The sequence below is a fragment of the Nannospalax galili genome, unplaced genomic scaffold (genome assembly GCF_000622305.1).
Source record: "Nannospalax galili isolate Female #2095 unplaced genomic scaffold, S.galili_v1.0 scaffold686, whole genome shotgun sequence".
NCBI lineage: Eukaryota > Metazoa > Chordata > Mammalia > Rodentia > Spalacidae > Nannospalax > Nannospalax galili.
The window spans coordinates 274,479-298,232 of record NW_008355472.1 but is presented as its reverse complement, the minus strand read 5'-3'; the positions used below and the strand labels follow the sequence as shown (position 1 = coordinate 298,232).

Here is a 23,754-nt window from a genome sequence, read left to right as displayed (position 1 = left end):
AACCCTTTCCTGACTGAGCCATCTCCCCAGCTCTGGATATGTTCTCTTTTTTTTTTTTTTTTTTTTTTTTTTTTTTTTTTTTTTTTTTGGTCTTTTTGAGACAGGTCTCCTTGTAGTTCCAGCTGCCTGGAACTCACTCTGTAGACCAGGCTTGCCTCGAACTCACAGAGATCCACCTGCCTCTGCCTCCCAAGTGCTGGGATTAAAGGCATGTGCCACCACGCCTGGTTAAATATGTTCTCTTAATACAAAGTTCTTTTCTGATTCTCAAATAAATGTATAATACAAACATTTTTGACATATATAAGATATTAAAAATAATATCACATATCATTTTATCATCCAGAAAAGAATACACAGTCATAGTTGGCACTGATCAATAATTGGCATTCATGAAAGACATTACACTAAGTCCTTACAAATATATTATCTCACTTAATCTTCATAGAATCCTAGAATTATTATTATTCACATTTTATGGATGAGGAAATCACATCTCAGGATTTTGCAGAAGGTCACATAACTCTTTCCAGACAAAGTCAGGATTTGAGCTGAGCCAATGTTATCTGGCTCCAAAGACTGTATTCATAAACCTTATGCCACACATTTATTCCAAATATTCACTATTAAATTCAAATATTTACTACTATAAACAACACTTCACTGGATATCTTAATGAATGAAATTATTTCCTCATTTTGATTTGTCTTCATAGGAAAGAATTCCAGCTTAGCATTAGCATATTAGCATATGCATAAGTACATTTCTGATACATGGCACTTTCTCACCAGCCACATGACACAGGATAACTAGTTCTATCCTGCTTGTCTACAACACTGGAAAGTTCATGTGTTTAATCCTGTGGCAATCAAACTCCACCATATTTATGTGTGTTACAGAGCAAGAACTATAGGAGTCAGGATACTGGCACTTAGAGGAAATGGAAATGACCTGGTGATTCAGAACCTGGAAATGGTGATGGTGCTTCTAAGCATTCCCTACTCCCCCTGACCGTCTGCACACTTTCAAGGCCAATGAGAACATCAATTTGCTCCCTGTGTTCAGGGGAGGGGGGATCTTCCTGCTGTCTACCTTCTACTGGTTCATATCTGGATGACTCTTAGGTTCTGTCTGAGCAGAAATCACTAACTTGCTTTCAACTTGATCCTCTGCACTTCTTAAAGAGTATTTTCTCCCTACAATATTGCTCATGTTTCCTACAAACCTCAACAATAGCTTGAGAAATCTCTGACGGTCTCTATTCGATGTGAAGATGGAGGAACTTGGCATAACAGAGCACTTCTCAGGTCTCCACAACACTCATTAGCCTTGTGGGGTCCTTCACTGTACTTACTACGATGACAAGCAGCATTCTATGACACTTTTTAGAATGACATTTTCCTACAAGCTGTCCTCACAACAACCCTGTGGAGAGCACAGGACAAGAAGATGAGCTCAGATCATTGATGTAATTTGTGCTACGGCACCAGAGTAGCAGCACAATCAGGATTAGGCTGACTGGCTCCAAAACCAAAGTACATTTTCATTTAATGCCTGAAACTCAAGTGCACCCACATGCACTTTCCCTCACACACACACACACACTTACCATTTATAACTGCTGGGCTGGGGGTGTAGCTCAGTGGTAAAGCGCTTGTCTAGCATGCATAAGGCCCTGGGTTCCATCTCCAGTGTCACATAAATAAAATAATAAAATTTCTATGTTCTCATAGCCATGCTGTCCTCATTAGCAAGTGGCTTTCTATTACCAGGAATCAGCTACAGGAGATACTGGGGAGCTAAGCAAAGCTGCATTGGCCCTGGATGCTCCTGTTATTTTGTTGGTCTCTACATTCTTCACTGCCTGTGACCTTTCATGATGGTCATGATGCAACCAACTACAGAGCTAAGATGTGCTCTCTTCCTGACAGCTGATTTCAGTTGCCCCTTGTGCCTGATCAGAATGACTTCTAAAGGCAGCCTCTACTACTGGAAATATACAGCCGAGCCACTGGGAGACACTGGTGTCATTGGTAGAGAGATAATACAGAGTGCCGGCCTCTGATTGCCCTGCTTGGCTATACTGTGGACACCAGGTCCAGCCCTCATGGAAGAGAACACTCCATGGGGAATGTCTGCTACTCCAAGGAGCTTGAAGCCAGGCCTTCGTTTGGGCCCTCACAGTGAACATCTTTACCCACTGGCTAACGGTAATTAGTTTCTTCTGCACTTGATCTTAGCCAAAAGGCCAAGAAGCAGTAATAAATCTCTCCTAAAAAAGCAATTGCTTCTAATGGTATCTCCTAAGCGATAGGTTGGAATTATGGCTAGTTTGTGGAGAAGGAATTATCCCCACGTAGCCTGAAGGGAAGTGAATAAGGATGCTAGACTAGGGCAGAATCCCGAGGGACCAGACTGGGACTCAGGAGGCCAATTGTTACTGTGTTACTGAAGAATGTGGAGTGATGGTTTTACTGAGGAGTGTGTGTGTGTGTGTGTGTGTGTGTGTGTGTGTGTGTGTGAAGCGGAAGAATCTTCACTACGTATCAGAGGCACTTACTGACTTTCTCTGTTTCTCTCTGCTCTTTTCCTTTCATAGTCGGAGCTGCTTCGTTTCTCTTCTCTTTCTCCCTCAGCACCACAGGCTCACTCCTGGGCCCCTGCTTTTCAGAGTGGGATTCTTGGGGGCTGGAGAGATGGCTCAGTAGATAAGAGCACTGGCTGCTCTTGCAGAGGACCCAGGTTCAATTCCCAGCACCCACATGGTGACCTAACAACCATCCATAAGTTCAGTTCCAGGGGATCCAAGACCTTCTTCTGACCTCCACAGACATTGCACAACATGGGTACACTTACACACATGCAGGCAATACATTCATACACATGATAAAAAATTTTTAAATGTGGAAAAAAGAGAGTGGGATTCTTGTATCTCTTTCAAGTGTTGTTCAAGTCCTGCATTCTCTTGCCCCTCCCCATCCTAATCACTGTCTAGGCAAGGTCGGATTTTTTTTTTTTTTTTTTTTTTTGGTCTTTTTGAGACAGGGTCTCCCTCAGCTAGCCTGGAACTCACTATATAGACCAGGCTGGCCTTGAACTCACAATCTGCCTGCCTCTGCCTCCTGAGTGCTGGGACTAAAGGCATGTGCCATCACACCCGGCAACAAGGTCAGATTTTGACCTGCACACTGCAGGCTCTCTGAGGACAGGAAGTCTGCCCTGAATTCCCTTATGTCTCTCACAGTACCTAACAAAAAAAAAAAATGCTGTTCAAAATTCACAAACTTCCTGGAGATTTTTATGTTCAGAATCAGATAAAATCAATACATGAAATTACTTTGAAAACTATAAAATAAAAGCATACAATTAGTCATTGAGTAAGAAGCCCTGGTCCTGCCAGAGCAAGACTCACATAGATCATAAATGTCGCAATGCGGTTCCCAGACTTCATCCTGTAGAGGGGGCTGTGTGGTGACTGAAAGAAAAGTAGAATGATGGTTATTTCATGCAGATGACAATGAGTGACAGCTAGGCTTTACATTAATATAGAAAGGGATAAAACGGGGGCAGCAGTGATAGAATGTAACCCTCAGTGAAGTTGGCGTTCATTTTTGCCAGCAGGCACTCAATATGCCTTTTTTGTTAGGCATTAATTTATCAGAGATGCACACGAGTAAATTCTAAACAAATCAAATAGAACTGTTTACCAATAGTGAGAAAATTATATAATGGGTGAATTGCACTTTAGTTTTTTTGTAAAATAAAGAAATTAATATATAAAATATAGAAGAACATTGTTCTGCAGAAATATCAAATTATAAGGTTGGCAGTCCAAATTGTTTACCCAAGAGACATACTCATTTTTTTGGTCAAGGAACAATCTGAAATATAACTTATATATCATAAAATTCACTCATTGTAGGTACAGTCTGATGAATTTTACCAAATTTTAACAATTGTACAATTCCCACAATCTAGTTTTAGAGCATTTCCATCTGCTGATGAAGTATTATCATCAATTCCTACTTGACTCCAAGCAACCCAGGTATCTATTTTCTGTCTCTTTTGTTTTGTCTTTTCTAGAAATTTCATGTAGAATCACAAAATATGCAGCCTTTGTGCTGGCTTCTTCTACATGAGTGTGTGTGTGTGTATGTGTGTGTGTGCAGACCCAAACATGCCACAGCAGTCATGTGAAGGTCAGAGGATAATCTTGGGTGTAGGTCCTCCTCTTCCACTTGGTGGACAGTTTCTTTGCTGTTCATTGCTGAATTCGCCAGGCTGGCTGGCCCACAAGCTTCCAGAGAGTCTCCTCCCACCTCACCCTAGAGCACTGGGAATAAGGCATGCTGCTGCACCCTACCTGTTTTATAATGTGGGTACCAGGGAATCAAACATAGGATCTCATGATTGCATGGCAAGCACTTTACCCACTGAATCATGTCCCTTGTATACTGTTTTTAAGGTTCTTGGAATCTTGATAAAGTTGGGGCTGAATCTATAGCTCGATTGTAAGGAGGTATTTTTTTACCTTGTGGTGTTGAGAATCTTTCATATATTTATTGGTCATTTGTATATCCCAAGGTTTTTGCTCATTTAAAAAATTATCAACACATCATGTTAATGGTGTCACTGTGACATTTCCATGTTTTGATCATGGTTCCTTCTTGGGGAAATCATTTAATCCTCAAAAATTATTTGCTGTTGTGAGCAGTGGTGGACAGTTGAGATCATGAAGTTGACTGGAAAGTTTCCGAGATATGATTCCGTTACGGGCCACATTCTTCTCCCACCAGAAAATTCTGGTGAGAAGGATGGTGGCAGATAAGAAAACGAATTTGCAGCAATCAATTGAAACTGAGACTTTCAGATATTCCTGGAACAAGAGCCTTTGTTCTAAGACTTACTTAGTATTCCCTGACAGCCTACCAGAGCTCTGCCTCTGAGCAATCATGTGCAGGCTCCCTACCCTAGGAAAGATCATTGACCCACCCCATCATTACCGTAGCATGGTCAAAGTGAGGCTCATAGTGTCCTCCGATTCCATAGTTCACCACCTGGAGATACTCTGCATAGGGGGGCTGGACATCAAGGCCTGTGAGGGCAGCAATGCGGTGGTCAAGGGTCACCAGCATTGGGTCAATGGTGTCCTTCAGCCAGGCACTAAAATATAGCAAAGATTGTAGCATCAGTGATCTGATATTGGAAACAACTATATGATGTCTGTGAGTGAGTGAATGAATGAATAAATCATTCAATTGCCAGAGGAAGGGAGGGAGGCAGCTGTGAATGCCTAATCACTTACACATCTGTATATCAGGTCACCTCAATCCACTTGGTCTCCTGTCTCAACATTGACACATCATTCACTCAGCGAACATTCTCTAAGGCTAGTGTTGAGCTGACAGAGTAAAGGTTCATAGCACCCAACGGTGACTCAAAGAAGATGAAAAAAACCCACCCTTAAAACTGCTGAGTTAAAACATCTCCAACAGTGGGAGCAGAGTGCCATGGGGAAAGTTGGGATTTAGAGCCATGACCTTGGGTATGGTGATATGTGCCCAGCACTCAGGAAGCTGTAGGAAGGTGGGTTGAACCCAGGAGTTCAAAGCAAGACCCTGATCTACCAACCAACCCTGATCCACCAGCCAAAGAAGGGAGAGTGGAAAGGGAGAGGGACGGGGAGAAACTCAGGTAATAATACCAGTTCTCCATCTCTGAATGATGCTGTCAGTACTTAACCTTTAATCTCTCTAAAGGCCAGTGAGCTCCTCTGTACACAGGAGTGAGTCCAAGACTGTGAGGGTTGTGAAAGAAACACTTATGGAGATGTGATGCCGGGGAGGTCTCAGCTCTCTGGTTCTGCTCTGGGCCACCCAGGAACAGGTCAAAGCTTAGCTCAGATTCTTTCCCTGAATAGACATTTTGAAGTTCTGACAAAGTAGAAAGTTGGGAATCAGAACCTAGGTCCCTGGAAAAATGAGGTCATGCTCCCTAAACAAAGCCCCAGACTTCCGGGAACAGCATGGAGCCTCTGAGGGGAGAGCCTCGGTGTGTATTGGAAGCTCACATATTTGCTCTGTAGATGATGGGTTCATTTTCCTGTGTAGATTACATTCAACTTATTAAGCTACATGCCCTTGGGTTTGCAGAGATACTCAGCATAAAGCTAGCCACTGCCTTCGAAGAAGAAAAGCATAAGCATAACTAAGGAAAAAATTAGAGTAAAAAAAAGAAAAATAGAATTTGAGGTATTGGGGAGGAAAGAAAGGAGAAGTTAATTTCACCTGGGCGCTTGGGTGGTATTTAGGCGAAATTTGAAAGGTGTATACATTTCAATAGATGGAAAAGGAGGGATATTGCAGCCTGAGAGTTCAAGAACAAACATGGCGGTGTGGCTACGTAGGGTGTACAAACACTAACACACTTGCTCTGTGAGAGGAGCAAGCAGAGAAAAGTCTGAAAGAGTAGGTGCAGGGCCAGATGCACAAAGATGAGCACACAAGCTAAAGAGCCTGGATTTCAACCTGCAGGTCGCTATGGCTTGACCGGGTCCCCAAAAGTCCACACATTGGAATTATTTGTTATTACTCTGTGTATGATGAGGTGGGCACGATGGTCAGTGTGCATGTAGAGGTCGGAGGACAACTTTGTGGGGTCATTTTTATCCTTCTCCTTTTACATGGATTTTGGGGCTCGAAGGACATCAGGCTTGCACAGTAAGCAACCACCTGCTGAACCATCTTGCCACCCCTCAAGTTGCTTTTGTTTCAAGACAGGGTCTTGCTAGCCTAGGCCGGCCTTGAAGTTACTATCCTTCTGCCTCTAACTGCTAGAATCACAGGTGTTTGCACCACACCTGGCCCCTAGTAACTTTTAAGAGACCAGTTTCAGTGAAGTTATAAAGACAGAATCAAAATTCAAATGGTTGAAGAATGAAGTGAGGGGAGAAAGAGGTAGTTTGGTCAGAAAAGTAAGAAAAATACCACCTAGCCACTAAAAGTGACGCAGCTAGACAGAAGGTTGAATTTTCTCTCTGACCCTGCAGTTTCAGAAAATTTAGAACAAATCTGGGCCTGGTGCCACACGCCTTTAATCCCAGCACTGGGAAGGCAGAGGCAGGCAGATCTCTGTGAGACTGAGGCTGGCCTGGTCTACATAGTGAGTTTCAGGCCAGCTGGGGCTACATGGACACCCTGCCTCCAAACAAACAATAAAGGTAAGGTTTCACAGACATTTCAAAATTTAGAGAATACCCCCGATTCTGAATATCCCCAATTGTGAACTGTCCCTATTATGATTTGGAAGGAAAATGTCCCCCATAGATTCATGTGTTTGAATTCCTAATTCCCAACTCTTGGTGCTATTTTGGGAGCTTGTAGAAGTGGGGGTTGGGAGGTGGGAGGGGTGGTAGGCCTTGATAATTATAGCCTAGCTATGTGTCCAGCCCTCCCTCTGTCCCTGCCTCCTGTTTTACTGAGATATAAGAAGGTAAAGAGGTTCACCGACCCCTCCAGCCACCATGGAGCCACCAGTCACCACAACCTCCCTACCACGATGGACGGTATTCCTTCAAACCATTAACCAAAATGACGTAAGAGTCGTCTCTTTTACGTAGTGGCCCACAGCAATAAGAAAAGTAGCTAACACAGTCCCTAGATATACCAGACAAAACAAACTAAACCCAAATAACTGAATCAGAGCTTTTATCTCTTGCCTCTCTTCCCAGATGACACAGACCAGCCCCCTGAGATCTAGCCCTTCTCCAGTATGCTGATATCACTTTCCCATGTGGCTTTGATGGCCATTTCCCTCTCTCACTGTCTCCCCAGTTTGGTCTTCACTGTGCAACTAAAAGGCTATGGATGGGGGTGGGGATGGAGAAGAGGATAAGGAGGGTGGGTCTGGAGCCCATACTGGAGCTACTCCTTGGAGGAGCCAGCAGCCCCAGGGCCTCCATTCCTACCGTTTGCCTGCATGATGTCAAGTCATGCTTTGTATGTGAGTCAGGAGGTTGGAAGACAGTCTGTAAGGCCAAATTACAAATGTGTGTAGGAGCATGTTCTCTGGGCAGAAGAACAACCAGATGCTTATATTCTGCTTTCAGAAAGAGGAGAGTCCCCCAGCAAAGTCTTTTCCTAGTGGTCTCTTCATTAATTCTCTTTTTTTTATGTATGCATGTTTTGCCTGCATGTATGTAGGTACACCTGTGCCATGCAATGCCTAAGGAGGTCAAAAGAGAGCATTAGATCTCCTGCAACTGGAATTATGGACAGTTGTTAGCTGGCATTTGGGTTCTGAGAACCAAAGCTGGATCCTCTGCAAGAGCAGCCAGTGTTCTTAACCACTGAGCCATCTCTCCAGCCCCCTCCTTGTTAATTCTTCAGATGATATAATAATCTGATGAAGGCTGCTGGGTGAGGGGATGAAAACGTTCTCACTCATGAAGAACATATGGATTTAGATAACATGAACTACAGGTTCTCAGGAGATCCCTGAAAGGTCGTTTCTGACCCAGCACTCTGCCAAGCCCTCAGCCCCCGAAGGAATTGCTGCCAGTAATGACCCTGTTTACCTTTTGCTGATGCGATATTCCACCTGTAACTGCTTTTCCCCTGATGCCACCACTGATCTCTGGAGCTGGAAGGAAGGGCAAAACAAAGTCCATGTCCACAGGCATGCCCCTCTCTGAAGCGCAGACATAACAATCACCAGTTCCTTGCTTGCTAAAGGGTATTTTGCACACAGTACTAATTAGTGATGGCTGTTGATCTTGAAAATAAAAAAATAAATAAATGACTAAAAATCTTAGCGCTCAAAGTAGTCTTTAGCATTGTGACTATTTAAAAGGACCCGCTCAGTAGAGATTGGTTGAACTGAAATAAACCGATGTTTGAATCTCTTTCGTGCTTGCAATACTGATTTGGGGAAGAGCAAAGCCATTTCTCGTGTCTGTTTGTATCTCAGTGTCAGACCCAGGGCTTGAGCTAGGGAAAACACTTGGTGTTTTTTCAAATCAAATGAAACCTCCAATAGAAGGCCTACACTCAGAACTTGCTCCTGAGCATTCTAACCAAAGCCCTTCCTAAGCTGCAGCTGCATGACTTATGAAAAAACAGGACTGAAGTCACAAATTTAACTGTTTTTATTTCATTCTGAATGTGTGTATATAGAGCATTTAAATTATGTTTTTAAAAGGCACCTCCTTATTGCAAACTCACTGTTCAAGAGACAGAAAAAAAGCATTATTTATTTACCCGATGCTGTGTCTGCTTCTGCCTCTGTTATCAGAGTATCAGCTCTGTGAGGGACGGACTTGTTCTGCCAGTAGATGCTCAGTATTAGTTAAATGGACAGCTGAATGCATGAAGCTGGGCCCTGCACTGAAAGGCACTGCCAGGATCACCCCCATCGCCACCTCCAGCAATGAGAGCAGAGGCAGGCAACGGATTGTGTACAAATGAGACCTTTCCCTTCTTGAACTGAGTATAGCCTCCCCTCCTCTAAAGCAGCCATTCCTGCTGCTAAACCAGGCAGACCATCCTGGAAACACTTTCCTTGGACCCCTTTCCCTATCTGTAAGCACATCACAACAGCATGTTTTGAGAGGTCTTGGCCTGCTGTTTTACAATACTGGGATGTAGGAATTCAGGTGGCTGATGGTGCCTCTGTCCTTTCCTGAAACAGCCATAGGGGAGAGGTTCATGAAGACATGCTTTCTTTTACTATTCTAGAGCAAAATCAATGGCTCAAAAAATTCTAGGATCCCCCCCCCTCCATTAAAGAACTACTTTGTTCCCAATTCCTTTAACAATATTTTCATTGTTGTCTGCATACCAATCACTCATTTTTTGAGCAAATATTTTATTGATGCTAAGCACTGTGCCAGACATTATGAAAACAATATATTAAACCATACAAAGTCCTTATCTGTAGACCATCTAATGGTGCCATCCTGGGGCAAGGAGAGGATGCTATGGTGATACAGAGACAGGTGTCTAACCCTTTCCTATGAAGCACAGGGAGCCATCCCAGAATGTCCACAAGGCATGCTGTAATCATACAGGTTAAAGGAGTCAAGAGGAGTGTGTTCTAGGCAGAAGGGAAAGATAGAGAAAGAGTGGCCTATTCCCAGAGAAAAGACATGCAGCCATAACGTTGAGGGCAAAGAAACATGTAAGGAGTCACCAACAGCCAGGTGGCAGAGCCGTGTGGTCATTCAAGAGTTTAAGCAAGGGGTTCAGGAAGCCAACGCTGACCTTTAAAGATTAGTCTGGGCAGGTACTGTGACACTCTCATACAGGCTCAACACTCAGGGGGCTAAAATGGGAGGGTCCCATTGCCCAAGCTTGGGACCAGCTTGGGCAACATAGCAAAACCTGTCTCAAAAAATAAAAATGTGGGGGCTGGAGAGACGGCTCAGTGGTTAAGAGCTCTTGCAGAGGACTTGGGTTCAGTTCCCAGCACCCCACATGTTGGCTAAGAACCATCTGTAACTCCAGTTCCAGGGGATCTGACACCCTCTTTTGGTCTCCACAAGCACTGCATACCCAGGTGCACTCACATGTAGGCAAAACATACACATAGAAATAAAGGAAAGTAAAAGTAAGGGGCTGGGGAGATGGCTCAGTTGGTAAAGTGCTTGTCTTGTGAGCAGGAGGACCTGAGTTCAGCTCTCCAGCACCCATGTAAAAAGTCATGGGCAGAGATGTGCATGTGTAACCCCTCTCAGGGGAAGAAGAATGTGGGGTGTATGAGACAGGGGGATTCTTTATTGGCCAGCCAGCCTAGTGAATAGATGGGCCCCAGGTTCAGAGAGAGAACCTAGCTCAAAAGGTAAGGTAGAGAGTGATTGCGGAAGAGGCTTAAAATCAAGCTCTGACCTCTATACACATGTGCACATGCGTACACATGCACACACACAAGTATATACACTATACACATGAAAATAAATATAGCCACTTTTGAAAGAGATATATCCTTGCTCTGGAAATTGTTACTGAATATGTTAAAGCTGTAACGAAATGCTTCTAAAAAAATAAAAATTAAAAAAATAAATAAAAATAAATACTCTGGCTTTGATGAGCATTATATGGGGCAAAAGCATTTCCAGAAAGGCATGATGTCTGCTAGTTTCCTAGTTGGGAAGATGGGACGCTAACCTCCAAAATGTCTAGTGATGCCAGCCAACTTATAAATGGCAGAAAAACATAAAAAATTAAATGCTATAGAGCTGGCAACAAAAGCTTTGAGTGCAGAGGAAGAAGTTTAGTGCATATGGGCCCCCAAAGTGCTCTGAAAACACAGTCACTCAAAGAACCAGAGCAGTAACCAGGCCTTTGGGCCCCATAGGAGATTCAGGGTTTTAACTGAGTCCTGGAGGACAGGTAGGAGGTGGATGGAGAGGGAAGTGCTAGGAGAACTTATGAAAAGGGACAGTGGAGAGGAGGCAGGTAGCTCCCACACAAGCCACAAGGGCTCCAGGACCTTAGGGAGCCACCCTCCCACAAGACCTCAGCTTAGTCATGGAATAGTCACAGGCCAGACAGGCATCAGCAACTCCAATCAAGATGCTTCTTGGGGATGGGAGTGTGGCAAGGCCTGTGCATGCCAAATGAATGACTTCGCTATGGCGAAGGAGTAGGTGAACATCTCTGGATGCCCCCCCCCCCCCGTCTCATCACCATGGCAACAGAGCTGTTGTGAGGAAAAAGCTGCTGCTGTCCAGATGCAGCTGCTGGCTCCAGGAGAAGCAGGCTACTGAAAACACATTGTTCCACCACCATTGGAGCTAATCACCTACAAAAACCTAACAGACTTGCCTGGAGGACCTTCTGGATGAAACAACTATTGCTGTTTTCGCTCCAACCCAGCCTCTCTTACAACCTCCAGGATAAAGTCCAAACTCTCAACCACGGCCTTTGTTAATGGTATCTTACTGTCTAGTCCCATCATTGGTCATCTTTCACCCTGTCCCTTGTGTACTTTTGCCACCAAGCTTTTCCCTAGTTTCTCAACATGTAGCCTACCAGGCCCTTGAAATATATGGCTTTGTCTTTCTGGAATACCATGGAACACCCTGGCCTTCACTCTCAGTGAAAGAAGCCTGCTCCCTCCTCTCATCCCCAGGATCCCCTCCTACCTGCCCTCCCTTTAGGTCCTGTCATAGCAGACTGTATTCTCCTTACACAGAGGCTCCTAGAGGTAATGAAGTACCTTACCTCTTTGTAAAAGAAAAGTACCAGGCCAGGATCTGGTCTGGGCAGGCTGTGTTCCATTGATAAATGACTAAATGTCTCACTGAATGAACAGCACACATTAAGAACATGATGTCTAGTCAGAAATAAATAATTCTGAGACCAAATTATTGTGCCATGTTTGAAAAGACAATAGACTTACAGAGATGAGAGGGACTATTTTTTTCAAATATTTGCCACACTTCCTAGGAGTGAAGTATCCCTTCCCGCTGGCACCCACTGGCTTGGTGACCTGCTGTGCCTTCCCTGTGGAAGGATTAGACCAGGCTCCTCCACGTTTTGCTGTGTACCAGGTGCTTTGCCTTCACCTGTGTGATGTGGCTAGAAGCAATGTCTGCACTTCCAGACAGAAGCTTTAAAAGCCAGCTCATGTTTGCCATTTCTGTCTTTTCCTCACTTCCATGAGACTGACAAAGTCTCAAACAGGGGCTGCTTTGCCAGGTTGGGTCCTAGATTAGAGATAAGATGGGGCAGAGCTGCAGCCAACCCAGCACAGACACATAATATGGTAAACTGTTGCTGTCTCCAAGGTTCCAGGGCTGCTTGTTACCAAGCATAACTTAGCCTGAGCTTACTGACAGAAGGAACAACAGAGTGACAGTCCACATTCCTCTAAACTCCAATCATGATTCTAGCTCCATGTATGACCTTAATCAAGCCAGTTCCCCTTTCTGGACTTCAGTTTCCTTTTTTTTTTTTTTTTTTTTGGTCTTTTTGAGACAGGGTCTCCCTGTAGCCCCAGCTGTCCTGGAACTCACTATGTAGGCCAGGCTGGCTTTGAACTCACAGAGCTCTGTCTGCCTCTGCTTCAGTTTGCTTTTTAATGGATATTGAACCAGATAATCTATCTACTCATCTGTAAATACGTACTAGGATTTCGCTCCTTGTTACTATTGAATTATTTTCTTCTACTAATTTTAAGGAAGAGTTGACAATTTAGGAAGTTTCCTTCATATTTTATTTTTAAAATTTTTATTATTATTATTATTATTATTATTTTGATCTTTTTTGAGGCAGGGTCTCCCTGCAGCTCCTCCAGCTGGCCTGGAACTCTCTATGTAGACGAAGCTGGCCTTGAACTCAGTGATCCGCCTGCCTCTGCCTCCTGAGTGCTGGGATTAAAAGCATGCACCATTACACCTGGCAATTTATTATTTTTATTTTATGTGTATGAGTGCATTGCTTTCATGTATGTAAGTGCACTCATGTCATGCAATGCCCGTGGAGGTCAGAAGAGAAAGTCTGAGTCCCTGGAACTGAAGTTACGGATGGTTGTTAGCCACCATGTGGGTGCTGGGAACTAAACCTAGGTCCTCTACAAGAGCAGCCAGTGTTCTTAAATGCTATGCCATCTCTCCAGCCCCCTTCTTTATGTTTTCTGAGATCACATTTACATACAATGATACACACAGGTCTTAAGCACAATACTTGTTGAGTTTTAACAAATGCATACAGTTGTGTATTCCACATCCCTAAGATGATATTGCCAGCACATTTTGAACACCCTAGGAAATCCCCTGGTACCCCCTCTCTGTCCTTTACCATTAGAGGCAAACACTGTCATGATTTGCCTCACCACTGACTGCCCTTACAGAATAGCTGGCATTTTAACCTCCTGGACTGAAGAAGGTTCTGGCCATGCCAACCACCTATTCTCACACTCCTGAACTCGAGACAAGTAGAGGCACAATGGGGCTTTGGGAACACTCACCCATGGTTCTGCAAGCTCTCGAATTTTCTGAGCCTCTGCATCACTGATGAAGTCATGGTAGAGAACAACAAAGGGCTGCAGGTGAATGACCTCCTTGCGGATGGGCTGGAGCAGCAGGTAGGGGCTGAAATTGGTCTCATAGGAACAGTAGAGGCTGGGGCTTTGGTAGTGAATGGGCTGGAAAGAAAAAGTGGAATCAATAAGAAATGAGGTCCAGGCTCCTAGGAACCATGGTATAAACAGCTGGGATTTGAGAAATACTACAGGATAAAGTCACCCTGATGTTGTATGGGTGAGCTTTATTGTTTTTAAGACATCAACTTTTCCCCTCAGGTTATCCCAATGTTAGCCTCCCACTCTCTAGCCAACCCTAGTCCCCTTTTTTCTTTCCTTGAGGAATCCTACCTGGGAACCCAGAGTCTGGCATAACCCTTCATATGTGTCTCTGGTCTGCAGGTGGGGCACATTGGGCCTCTGCATGACAGTCTCGGCAGCTGCCTGGTGAGGGCTGTCTGCCAAGAGCCTTTCATATTTCAACACATTCCTGGCCATCCTCTTATTATTTGGGCCTGGGGGAAATCCAAACAAGGAATAACACAGATTAATCCACACTGGCCCCAGGAAGAGCTACCAAGATTCCCTGCAGTTTCACTGTCACACAGGACTGGCACCTTAAGTAATGTCTCATGCCAGTGCCCTTCCTCTCAGAAGAGCATCTAGTATTAAAAAGACTGACCTGGGCCTGGTAGACCTGAAGGATGATTGTTAACATTCTTAGACAGGGGACCGTGAGATGTTAGGAAAGAAGCCCCATCCATCCATTCATCCGCCCATCCGTTCATCCATCCATCCACCCACCCACCCAATCACCAGTCCATTTATCTAAATGCTCAAGAACATGTGTTCTATACCAGCTTCTGTGCCTAGATTGACCTTCCAGACCACAGAATCTGATAACCACATGAAAACATGACAGTTAAGTGTAATGACAGGAATAGGCCTTAACATGTATGACAGAATGTATGAAATCTGGTGGGGGTGCCTATGGGATGGTGAGGATGGGGTAGGGGGTCTAAATTGATTAAGTTTTATTGTGTGGGGGCTGAAGAGATGGATCAGCAGTTAAGAGCACTGGGGCTGTTCTTGAGGAAGACCCGGGTTCAAATCCCAGCGCCCACATGGCAGCTAGCAACTGTCTGTAACTCAGTTCCAGGGGATCTGACAGTCTCTTCTGTCCTCCACAGGCATTGCATGACATAAGTGAACTTATATGCATGCAGACAATACACTCATACACATAAAATAAAAATAATAAGAATAAAATATTTTAAAAGATTTATTGTATTAAATGCACAAAAATTCAATAAAAATATACATAAAAAAGAAAGGAAGCTCAGAGAGTCATCGCCTCTAACACAGGGCCCAACCTGATCTTCTAATATATTTTGCATATGTGTGTGTGTGTGTGTGTGTGTGTGTGTGTGTGTGTGTGTGTGGTGTGCCCATCCATGCATTTGCCAAGGCCAGAGCAAGATATGGTGTCTTCCTCAATTTCTGTCCACCTCATTCCCTGGAGTTCCCTGACCACGGAACTCACCATTTTTCAGCCAGGCTGGTGGGCCAGCAAGCTCCAGAAACCCTCCTTTCTCTGTCCATTCCTTCCAGCACCCAGCTTTTACACAGGTGCTGGGGATCTAAACTGAGGTTCTCACATTTGTGTAGCAAGTGCTCTTACGCACCGGGCCATCTCCCCAGCTCCCTGTTCTCCTCCAGAGAACTGGAAACATATTCATTCTCTGCTCCACTATATGCTCTAGAATAATCCTTTAAAATTCCTACAGAGAAGAGCAGTATGGTACAGAAAGAAGCTAGACTTTAGGAAACTGGAAACCTTGTGCCTTGCTTATGCCCACCTTTTCTAACTACTTTGAACACAAGATGCCCATGAACTGACAGCTACCTGTGGCCTGCTGGCTTGTGTATGATTATCAGAAGAAAGGGCTGAATTCTAATGCTCCAGAGTATGTGAGAAGCCCAGTGAGCTTCTAACCACCGCTGCCCTGGCAAAGGAGGAAGGGGAGGGCAGAAGTTATTGTTCCTTTCTAACAAAAAGAGAAATGAAGCTTTGGAGAATGGAAATGATGAGTCCAAGTAAATAGCAATGGCCTACTTATCCACCTATAGTAGCACACGGTTTGGGTGCATTGGGAGAGATACAGATTTTAAAAAAAAGATTTATTTGTGTAGTGTGTGTGTGTGTGTGTGTGTGTGCGTGTATGTGTGTGTGTGTGTGTTTTGTGTGTATAGATCTGCAGAAGCCAGAAGAGAGTGAGGATGTCAGATCCTCTGGAGCTGGAGTTGCAGGTGGTTATAAGCCATCTGACATGGGTGTTGGGAACAGAACTCGGGACCTTGGATGGGCAGTATTTTCACTGAGCCATCTCTCCATTCCTGAGATAGAGACTTTAATAGACCAAGCATAAATACAAGAAGGTTGATTTAAAAAAATATTTTATTTATTTTATTTGTATGGGTGTTGTGCCTGCATATAGGTAAGTGCACCTGTGTCGTACAATGCCTGCGGAGGAGAGAAGAAGTTGTCGGAGGACAGAAGAGGCTGTTGGATCTCTTGGAACTGGAGTTACAGACAGTTGTTAGCTGCCATGTGGGTGTTAGGATTCGTACTCAGGTCTTCTACAAGAACAGTCAGTGTTCTTAACCGCTGAGCCATCTCTCCAGCCCTGGTTTTTAATCTTTATACTGCTAATTACTTGTGTAGGGCTGGTGAGATGGCTTAACAGATAAGAGTGCTTGCCTAAGGACCTGAGTTTGATCCCTAGAACCCATATATTGGAAGGTGAGAACTCCCACAAGTTGTCCTCTGACCTCCACATGTATGCCCTGGCATATGCATGCTCACACAAAGTAAGTAAATAAATAAATGTAATAAAAGTTAGCTAATATGCATATTCAGACCACCCAGTGACTTCCATCTCTGACTCTGTCAAATTATCAAAAATGAATAATGTTAGTCATCTCTCAGAATCCATAAGGGATTCATGCCAGGACCCTGTGGGTACCAAAATGTACAGATGCTCAAGTCCCTTTTATAAAATATTGTAGTATTTGCATATAACCTATGCTCATCCACCCACATATTTTAAACCATTTCTAGATTATTTACAATACCTAGTCCTATATAAGCAGTATGCTATATACAAGTATGTAAATAATCATAAACCATATCACTTAGACAATCATGACAAGAAAGAAGGCCATATATGTTCTTTATAGACACAGTTGTTTTTCATATATTTTTGGTGCAAAGTTGGTTAAACTAATGGGTACAGAAATGGAAGACAAAACACAGTACATAAATTTATTTAACAGTTATGAATAATGCAGTTTAAAGTCTTCCATGGAATACTTTATGACTATCAGCAATTTTTGCATCTTATTTTAGTAGCTAAATAATTTATTAAGGGGAAATCTAGAAAGCCATCTACCATTAAATTTTTAAGCAAAAATATCCAGGTCAAGCTAGGCAGCAGCTCCTCATTTTGCTGTTGGCAAGGCATTCCCAGGGGGCCTGAACCTGAACTCTGCAGCCTGGGCAGGAAGCCTGCATCACCAAGTGAGCTTTGGTTTTAAGGGAAAGAACTGATAGCTCTCAGTAAACAGTCAGTGAATAACCCTCTGAGTCACCCACTTCTCACACACACAGTGCACACTGATTCCATTCATTCTTGGGTTTCTTTTCAAAACCTGGTCTTTAAGATGCCTCTGAAGAAACTGGCTCCCAGCCTGGACTTGTTCCCATTGAAAGAACAAGTTAGGAAGGGGCAGGTTGACATCTTCTAAGCATTTTTCCACCTTACGAATTTTTCCCTTTCAGTAATCTGTGTCTAAATAAGATTTCACCTCAAATTAGAAATGTCCCTTGGCTTATGAAAGTAGAATAATAAAAAGGGTAATTGGGGGCTGGGGAGATGGCTCATTAGGTAAGAGTGCTTGCTGTGAAAGAGGACTTGAGTTCAAAACCCCAACACCCATGGAAAAACTGGACATGGCCATGTGATTCCAGCATTGAGGGGTGGATGCTGGGAGGTCAGAAGCAGTGAAGCATCAGGCTCGGTGAAAGACCTTGTCTCAAAAAATAACATACAAAGAACATGGGGTCCTTCTCTGCCCTGTGCATGCATGTGCACAGGCATGTGCACCTACATCAGCAATTTTTGCATCTTATTTTAGTAGCTAAATAATTTATTAAGGGGAAATCTAGAAAGCCATCTACCATTAAATTTTTAAGCAAAAATATCCAGGTCAAGCTAGGCAGCAGCTCCTCATTTTGCTGTTGGCAAGGCATTCCCAGGGGGCCTGAACCTGAACTCTGCAGCCTGGGCAGGAAGCCTGCATCACCAAGTGAGCTTTGGTTTTAAGGGAAAGAACTGATAGCTCTCAGTAAACAGTCAGTGAATAACCCTCTGAGTCACCCACTTCTCACACACACAGTGCACACTGATTCCATTCATTCTTGGGTTTCTTTTCAAAACCTGGTCTTTAAGATGCCTCTGAAGAAACTGGCTCCCAGCCTGGACTTGTTCCCATTGAAAGAACAAGTTAGGAAGGGGCAGGTTGACATCTTCTAAGCATTTTTCCACCTTACGAATTTTTCCCTTTCAGTAATCTGTGTCTAAATAAGATTTCACCTCAAATTAGAAATGTCCCTTGGCTTATGAAAGTAGAATAATAAAAAGGGTAATTGGGGGCTGGGGAGATGGCTCATTAGGTAAGAGTGCTTGCTGTGAAAGAGGACTTGAGTTCAAAACCCCAACACCCATGGAAAAACTGGACATGGCCATGTGATTCCAGCATTGAGGGGTGGATGCTGGGAGGTCAGAAGCAGTGAAGCATCAGGCTCGGTGAAAGACCTTGTCTCAAAAAATAACATACAAAGAACATGGGGTCCTTCTCTGCCCTGTGCATGCATGTGCACAGGCATGTGCACCTACACACACACACACACACACACACCCCTCCACTCATAAGAATAACTGTACTTCATTTGCAAGGATTAAATGTCAGGGGCAGAAATGAGACAGACTGTCAGTTTATGTCTTATTTCACTTACTGTAGAGAAGAAACTCTCGGGAGAGGCTGAGGGCACACGAAACATTTCCTGCCTTATTGAAAAAGAAAGGAAAGGAAATGTCAACAGCAATGAAGATATTTTCTCTAATTAAATCACCCAAGTAGATTATAAGACTATGGAATATTCTTACCACAAGTAGATAATAAAGCTCATTGAAAGGGGCAACAGACTAGAAGTATGGGGGATGTTTTTGAAGTCCACTATGAATCAAGACTCCTAATTAACAAATGAGTTATAACTATTCTTACCAGCCAAGACAGAAAAAGAAATCAGGATAAGCTTTATTAGGCTGGGGGTATAGCTCAGTGGTGGATCACTTGCCTAGTATGGTCCCTGTGTTCAATCCACAGCACCACCAAAAGAAAGGTGAGAGGATGAGGAGGGAGGAGAGAAAGGGAGGGAGATTCTATATATCTAGATATATCTAGGTATTAGATAGATATATCTAGATCTAGAGATGATATATCATCTAATATAGCATATAGGCTCCAGGCTCAGTACTTCCTAGAGTCTAGAACCTTGGTGGGAAGGAGGCAAAGGTAGAACGAAAATGAACACTTCCTATGGCAGAGGAATTAGCTATCCCAAGCCATTCAACCTTGGCCCCAACATAGTCCAAAGGAAACAAGCCTGAGGAAGAGAATCCCACAGAGGCCGGCTGCAGTCCTCCCCTGGGTGCTGGCCATCGATGACTAGCTGACAACAATGTTTAGAAACGTTCATCCTTTCTGGGGCTGGAGAGATGGCTCAGCAGTTAAGAGCACTGACTGCTCTTGCAGGGGACCAGGTTCCTTTCCCACATGGCGGCTACGAACCGTCCTTAACTCCAGTTCCAGGGGAATCCGAAGCCCTCTTGTGACCTCCGTGGCGGTGCACGACAAGGGTGCACTCACATACTTGCAGGCAATATACTCATACAAAAATAAAAAAATTTTAAAAAAGAAACGTACGTCCTTTCAACCAATTTATTTTTGTTTATTAATATTATTTTAATGATAAAATAAAAATAATTACATTGTAAAATATGAAAACGGGATAAAAATTGCTCCACTGAAGTCCAGGCACTGTAAGCACTTTGGATAGTATACAGTTTCTACGTTTTATTTTTCATATTTTCATATCACGATTGCTTCTTTCTACCTTTACATCAGGAATGCTTTTATAACATTGCATAGTTGTCACAGGAATCATTTTAATGGCTGCATTTTGTTCTATGCAGCATTATAGATGACATAACCATTCTGCTACTGCTGGAAATGCAGGTTATTTCTGATTGTCCTGAATTATTCTGTTCTATACTTATGTTGGCTAAGATTGTCCTCTGTGTGACCAGCAATGCCTTTCACTAGCTTCAATGAGACTCTCAGTAGGAGGGGAGGGGCAGAGGGAGACAGTCATCCCTCCTGCCCAATCAGTCAGCCTTAACTGCATGAAGGGGCGGTACTAAGGATAGACACAGGGGAAGCGGGAGGAGGAGGGAGGCACTTCACCATCTTGGACTGGCCAGCAGCAGCAGTTCAGGAAGCCAAAGCTGGGAGGAAATGCAGAGCAAAAAAGGCCCAAGGGGTACATACCTTTGTAAGTACCCCTCACTGCCATCATATGCTCAGTTAGCAAGCCCAATAAATCCTGTTGTTCCCTAAACTGTAGTTTGGAGGAATATTTTCTCGGTTTGTTGTAAAGACTGTGGGATGAGGAAGCCATGTGAGTGCCTCCCAGAAGTAAATTTAACTTCAACTTAATAGCATAGTTAAGTAATCTATGAATACCCTGTACTTCCAGATATTACTTTAGTCACCGCTTTTAAAATGGGAGATGGACCAGGTATGGTGGTGCATGCCTTTAATCCCAGCACTCTGGAGGCAGAGGCAGGTGGATGGATTTCTGTAAGATCAAGGCCAGCCTGGTCTACATATCAAGTTCCAAGCTAGCCAGGGTTGCATGGAGACTCTATCTCAAAAATAAATAAATAAATAAATAACAAACAAAACAACAAAACTGTGAGGTGGAGAGGACTAAAAGAGAATTTTAAGTATTTTTAGAAAAAAGCCCTCATAAGAGTATAATAATAGCATCGTACCTTATGAAGGACAAAACTAGAGTTACTGTTCATTCCCAGCAAAATTTCTTTGGAAATGTGCAAATAACAAGTAACATTAAGTAAAAAGGAAAAAAAGAAAACACACTTGCAATGCATCATACAATAACTGTAGCTTACGTTTACCAGTACATGGTGAGACTCCTGCACTGTGTTAAAGTAGTCCATTTCATCCTCACAGCAATGTTTTGAAATGAGCATCATTCATATTGCCCTTTTATTTTTACAGGTAAGAACGTTGAGTCAGTTGCTGGAGTTTTCACAGAATTTCAGCCTTGGCTGTGTGACTCCAGGGGCTGTGGCTTAACTACTGATTTATTAGTTACTATTTTTTTTGACTAAATACATATATATACATTTTATATGGAAACAAAGGTCCAGGGTGGGGGGACATTAACCCTCCAATTTACTGGGCAAAGTGGAGAACATAAATCAATTATAAGATGAAATCTTGGGGGCTAGAGAGATGGCTGAGTAGTTAAGAGCACTGGTTGCTCTTGCAGAGACCCAGGTTTGAATCCCAGCACCCACATGGCAGCTAGCAACCATCCATAACACCAGTTCCAGGGGATCTGACACCCTCTTCTGACCTCTGTGGGCATTGCATAAATGTGGTGCAGTTAAATACATGCAGGCAAAACAGTCATATACATAAAATAAAAATAACAAATAAATGAAATCTTACGTGTTTTATTACTTTTTTCTGATCAAAGTAAAATAAAATGTGCTATAAGATTCCCAGGGAAAGTTAGGAAAATTAAGGAAGACTTCATAAAGTGGGGAACATTTGAGTCGAGTCTTTTAAGATTGGCAGTATCTCACCAGACAAACAGAACGAGACATAAGACTGCCAGTCAGCAGAGGAGATGCCTGGCATCAGATGTGCAGGGAAACAAAACAAAACTAATCACCGGGCACTGTGTTTATGACCCCATTTTTGGATAAACTGCTTTAATCTACCTTTGGCTTACTCTACGCTGACTCTGTTGTTTTCTCCCTCAACTAAAACTCCATTCTACCTCACTACTTGTTACATCATATTTAATCTGTTTTCCCTTTAACCCATAGCAACAGAGCAGGAGAGACAGGAGAGCCCTTAGCCGTGAAGCTAAGACCCAGCTACCAGGAACTTCCCTGGAGGAAGCAGCACTGTCAGCTGCTAGGAGGACAAGGCAAGTTTCTCAGCACCGTGGGAGTTTGGATCACTCACGTGCTCCTTTTTTTCTCAGGAAAATAGGGAGAAAAGAAATGCATGTGGCTGAGGGCTGAAGTGTAACTATACCCTCGGTTCAATCTCTACCACCAAAAAAGCAAGAACAGCCTGGTAGCCTCCAGGGAATCAGCTACCTACCAGCTCCATGGTGATTTTTCCAACTTGTTCTCAAAGGCTCTACAATTGATGAGAAATGAGGCTAGTCACACAAGATGGCAGCAGCTGAACTGACAGCAACGAATGTCGATCCATAGCACAGTGGACAACAGAGAACAGTGCTAAGCACAGAGGAGACTTGTAGGAGGCCCTGGGGTTGGGACAATGGAACAAAGGCAGTGCCTCTGTGGCCAGCAATGGCCACATAACCGCTGGGTTCAATGGCAAAGGATAATAGAAATCTTCCTTTGTGGCAGTATTATGGCATGTTATCAGTGATGAGTCATAGATTACTGAGAACACAGTGCTCTCCATTGATTATGATCCCATTCAATATTTGTGGCGGAGGCTGCTGCTCTTACATGTAGAGACTGTGATGAGGAGTGAAGATTGCAAAGCGGTCAGTGCATTGGTTAGCTCTGGACTTAGACTCAGACTTGGGTTCTGAGCCCATCTCTGCGAGCTTCCTGGAAAGGTAAGCATTTTTTTGAATGTTGATTTATTTACAGGTGATCTGTGGCAGCAATAAAATAATGGCTCTGTATTTGGTCCCATTAGGAAGATGAACACATCAGATGTAAACATGTAGGGATGCAGAATGTTGTATTCACTGTGATAAAAGTCAGCTGCATTTAATCCCTTACCTGGAAACAGGCAAAGGCCAAGTGATCCAAGGCATCTTCTAGACTGGCCTCATCCTCTGTCTTCCACTCCCCATAAGATCTTCGGAAGAGACTGACAGCCTCCTCCAGCCATGGAATGGCGTGATAGTAATCCCCCATGTCATAGGCCACCTGCAGGGAACACAAGCCACAGTACAGCCTCAGTCCACAGGCAGAGGAAAGAAAAGGTTTGATTATTCAGAGTAGGAGTGCCTTTGGAATCCAGAAGGCACGTGTCAATCACAAATTCATTTAAAGTCAGTCTATTCAGTACCTATTTTATTTTATTATTTTTTTAAATTATTTTTTTAATAACCACATACTTAGAAGAAGCACTTCATTACATCAGCATTGACATATTAAATAACAATTTTCTGAGCTAAGATGCATCTTTTTCAGAATTGGCTGTAAATTTTTAGATTTACAGTTGAATTATTACAGTTATACAATATTCTACTCAGTATAAACCCTATGAGACATAAAATTAAATGAGGTTTTAAACTTT

The 23,754-nt window shown here is 43.3% G+C and overlaps 1 protein-coding gene across 1 annotated transcript in view; it reads right to left on the bottom strand.

Annotated features, from left to right (window-relative positions):
* Positions 1 to 23,754, bottom strand: part of P4ha3 (prolyl 4-hydroxylase subunit alpha 3) — a 45,277-nt gene that overhangs the window by 4,488 nt on the left and 17,035 nt on the right. The window contains 7 exon segments of the mRNA XM_029555894.1: positions 3,413 to 3,475; positions 5,004 to 5,163; positions 8,576 to 8,640; positions 13,969 to 14,145; positions 14,374 to 14,537; positions 19,100 to 19,151; positions 23,232 to 23,381. Of these exon segments, the coding sequence (XP_029411754.1) occupies positions 3,413 to 3,475; positions 5,004 to 5,163; positions 8,576 to 8,640; positions 13,969 to 14,145; positions 14,374 to 14,537; positions 19,100 to 19,151; positions 23,232 to 23,381 (831 nt within the window).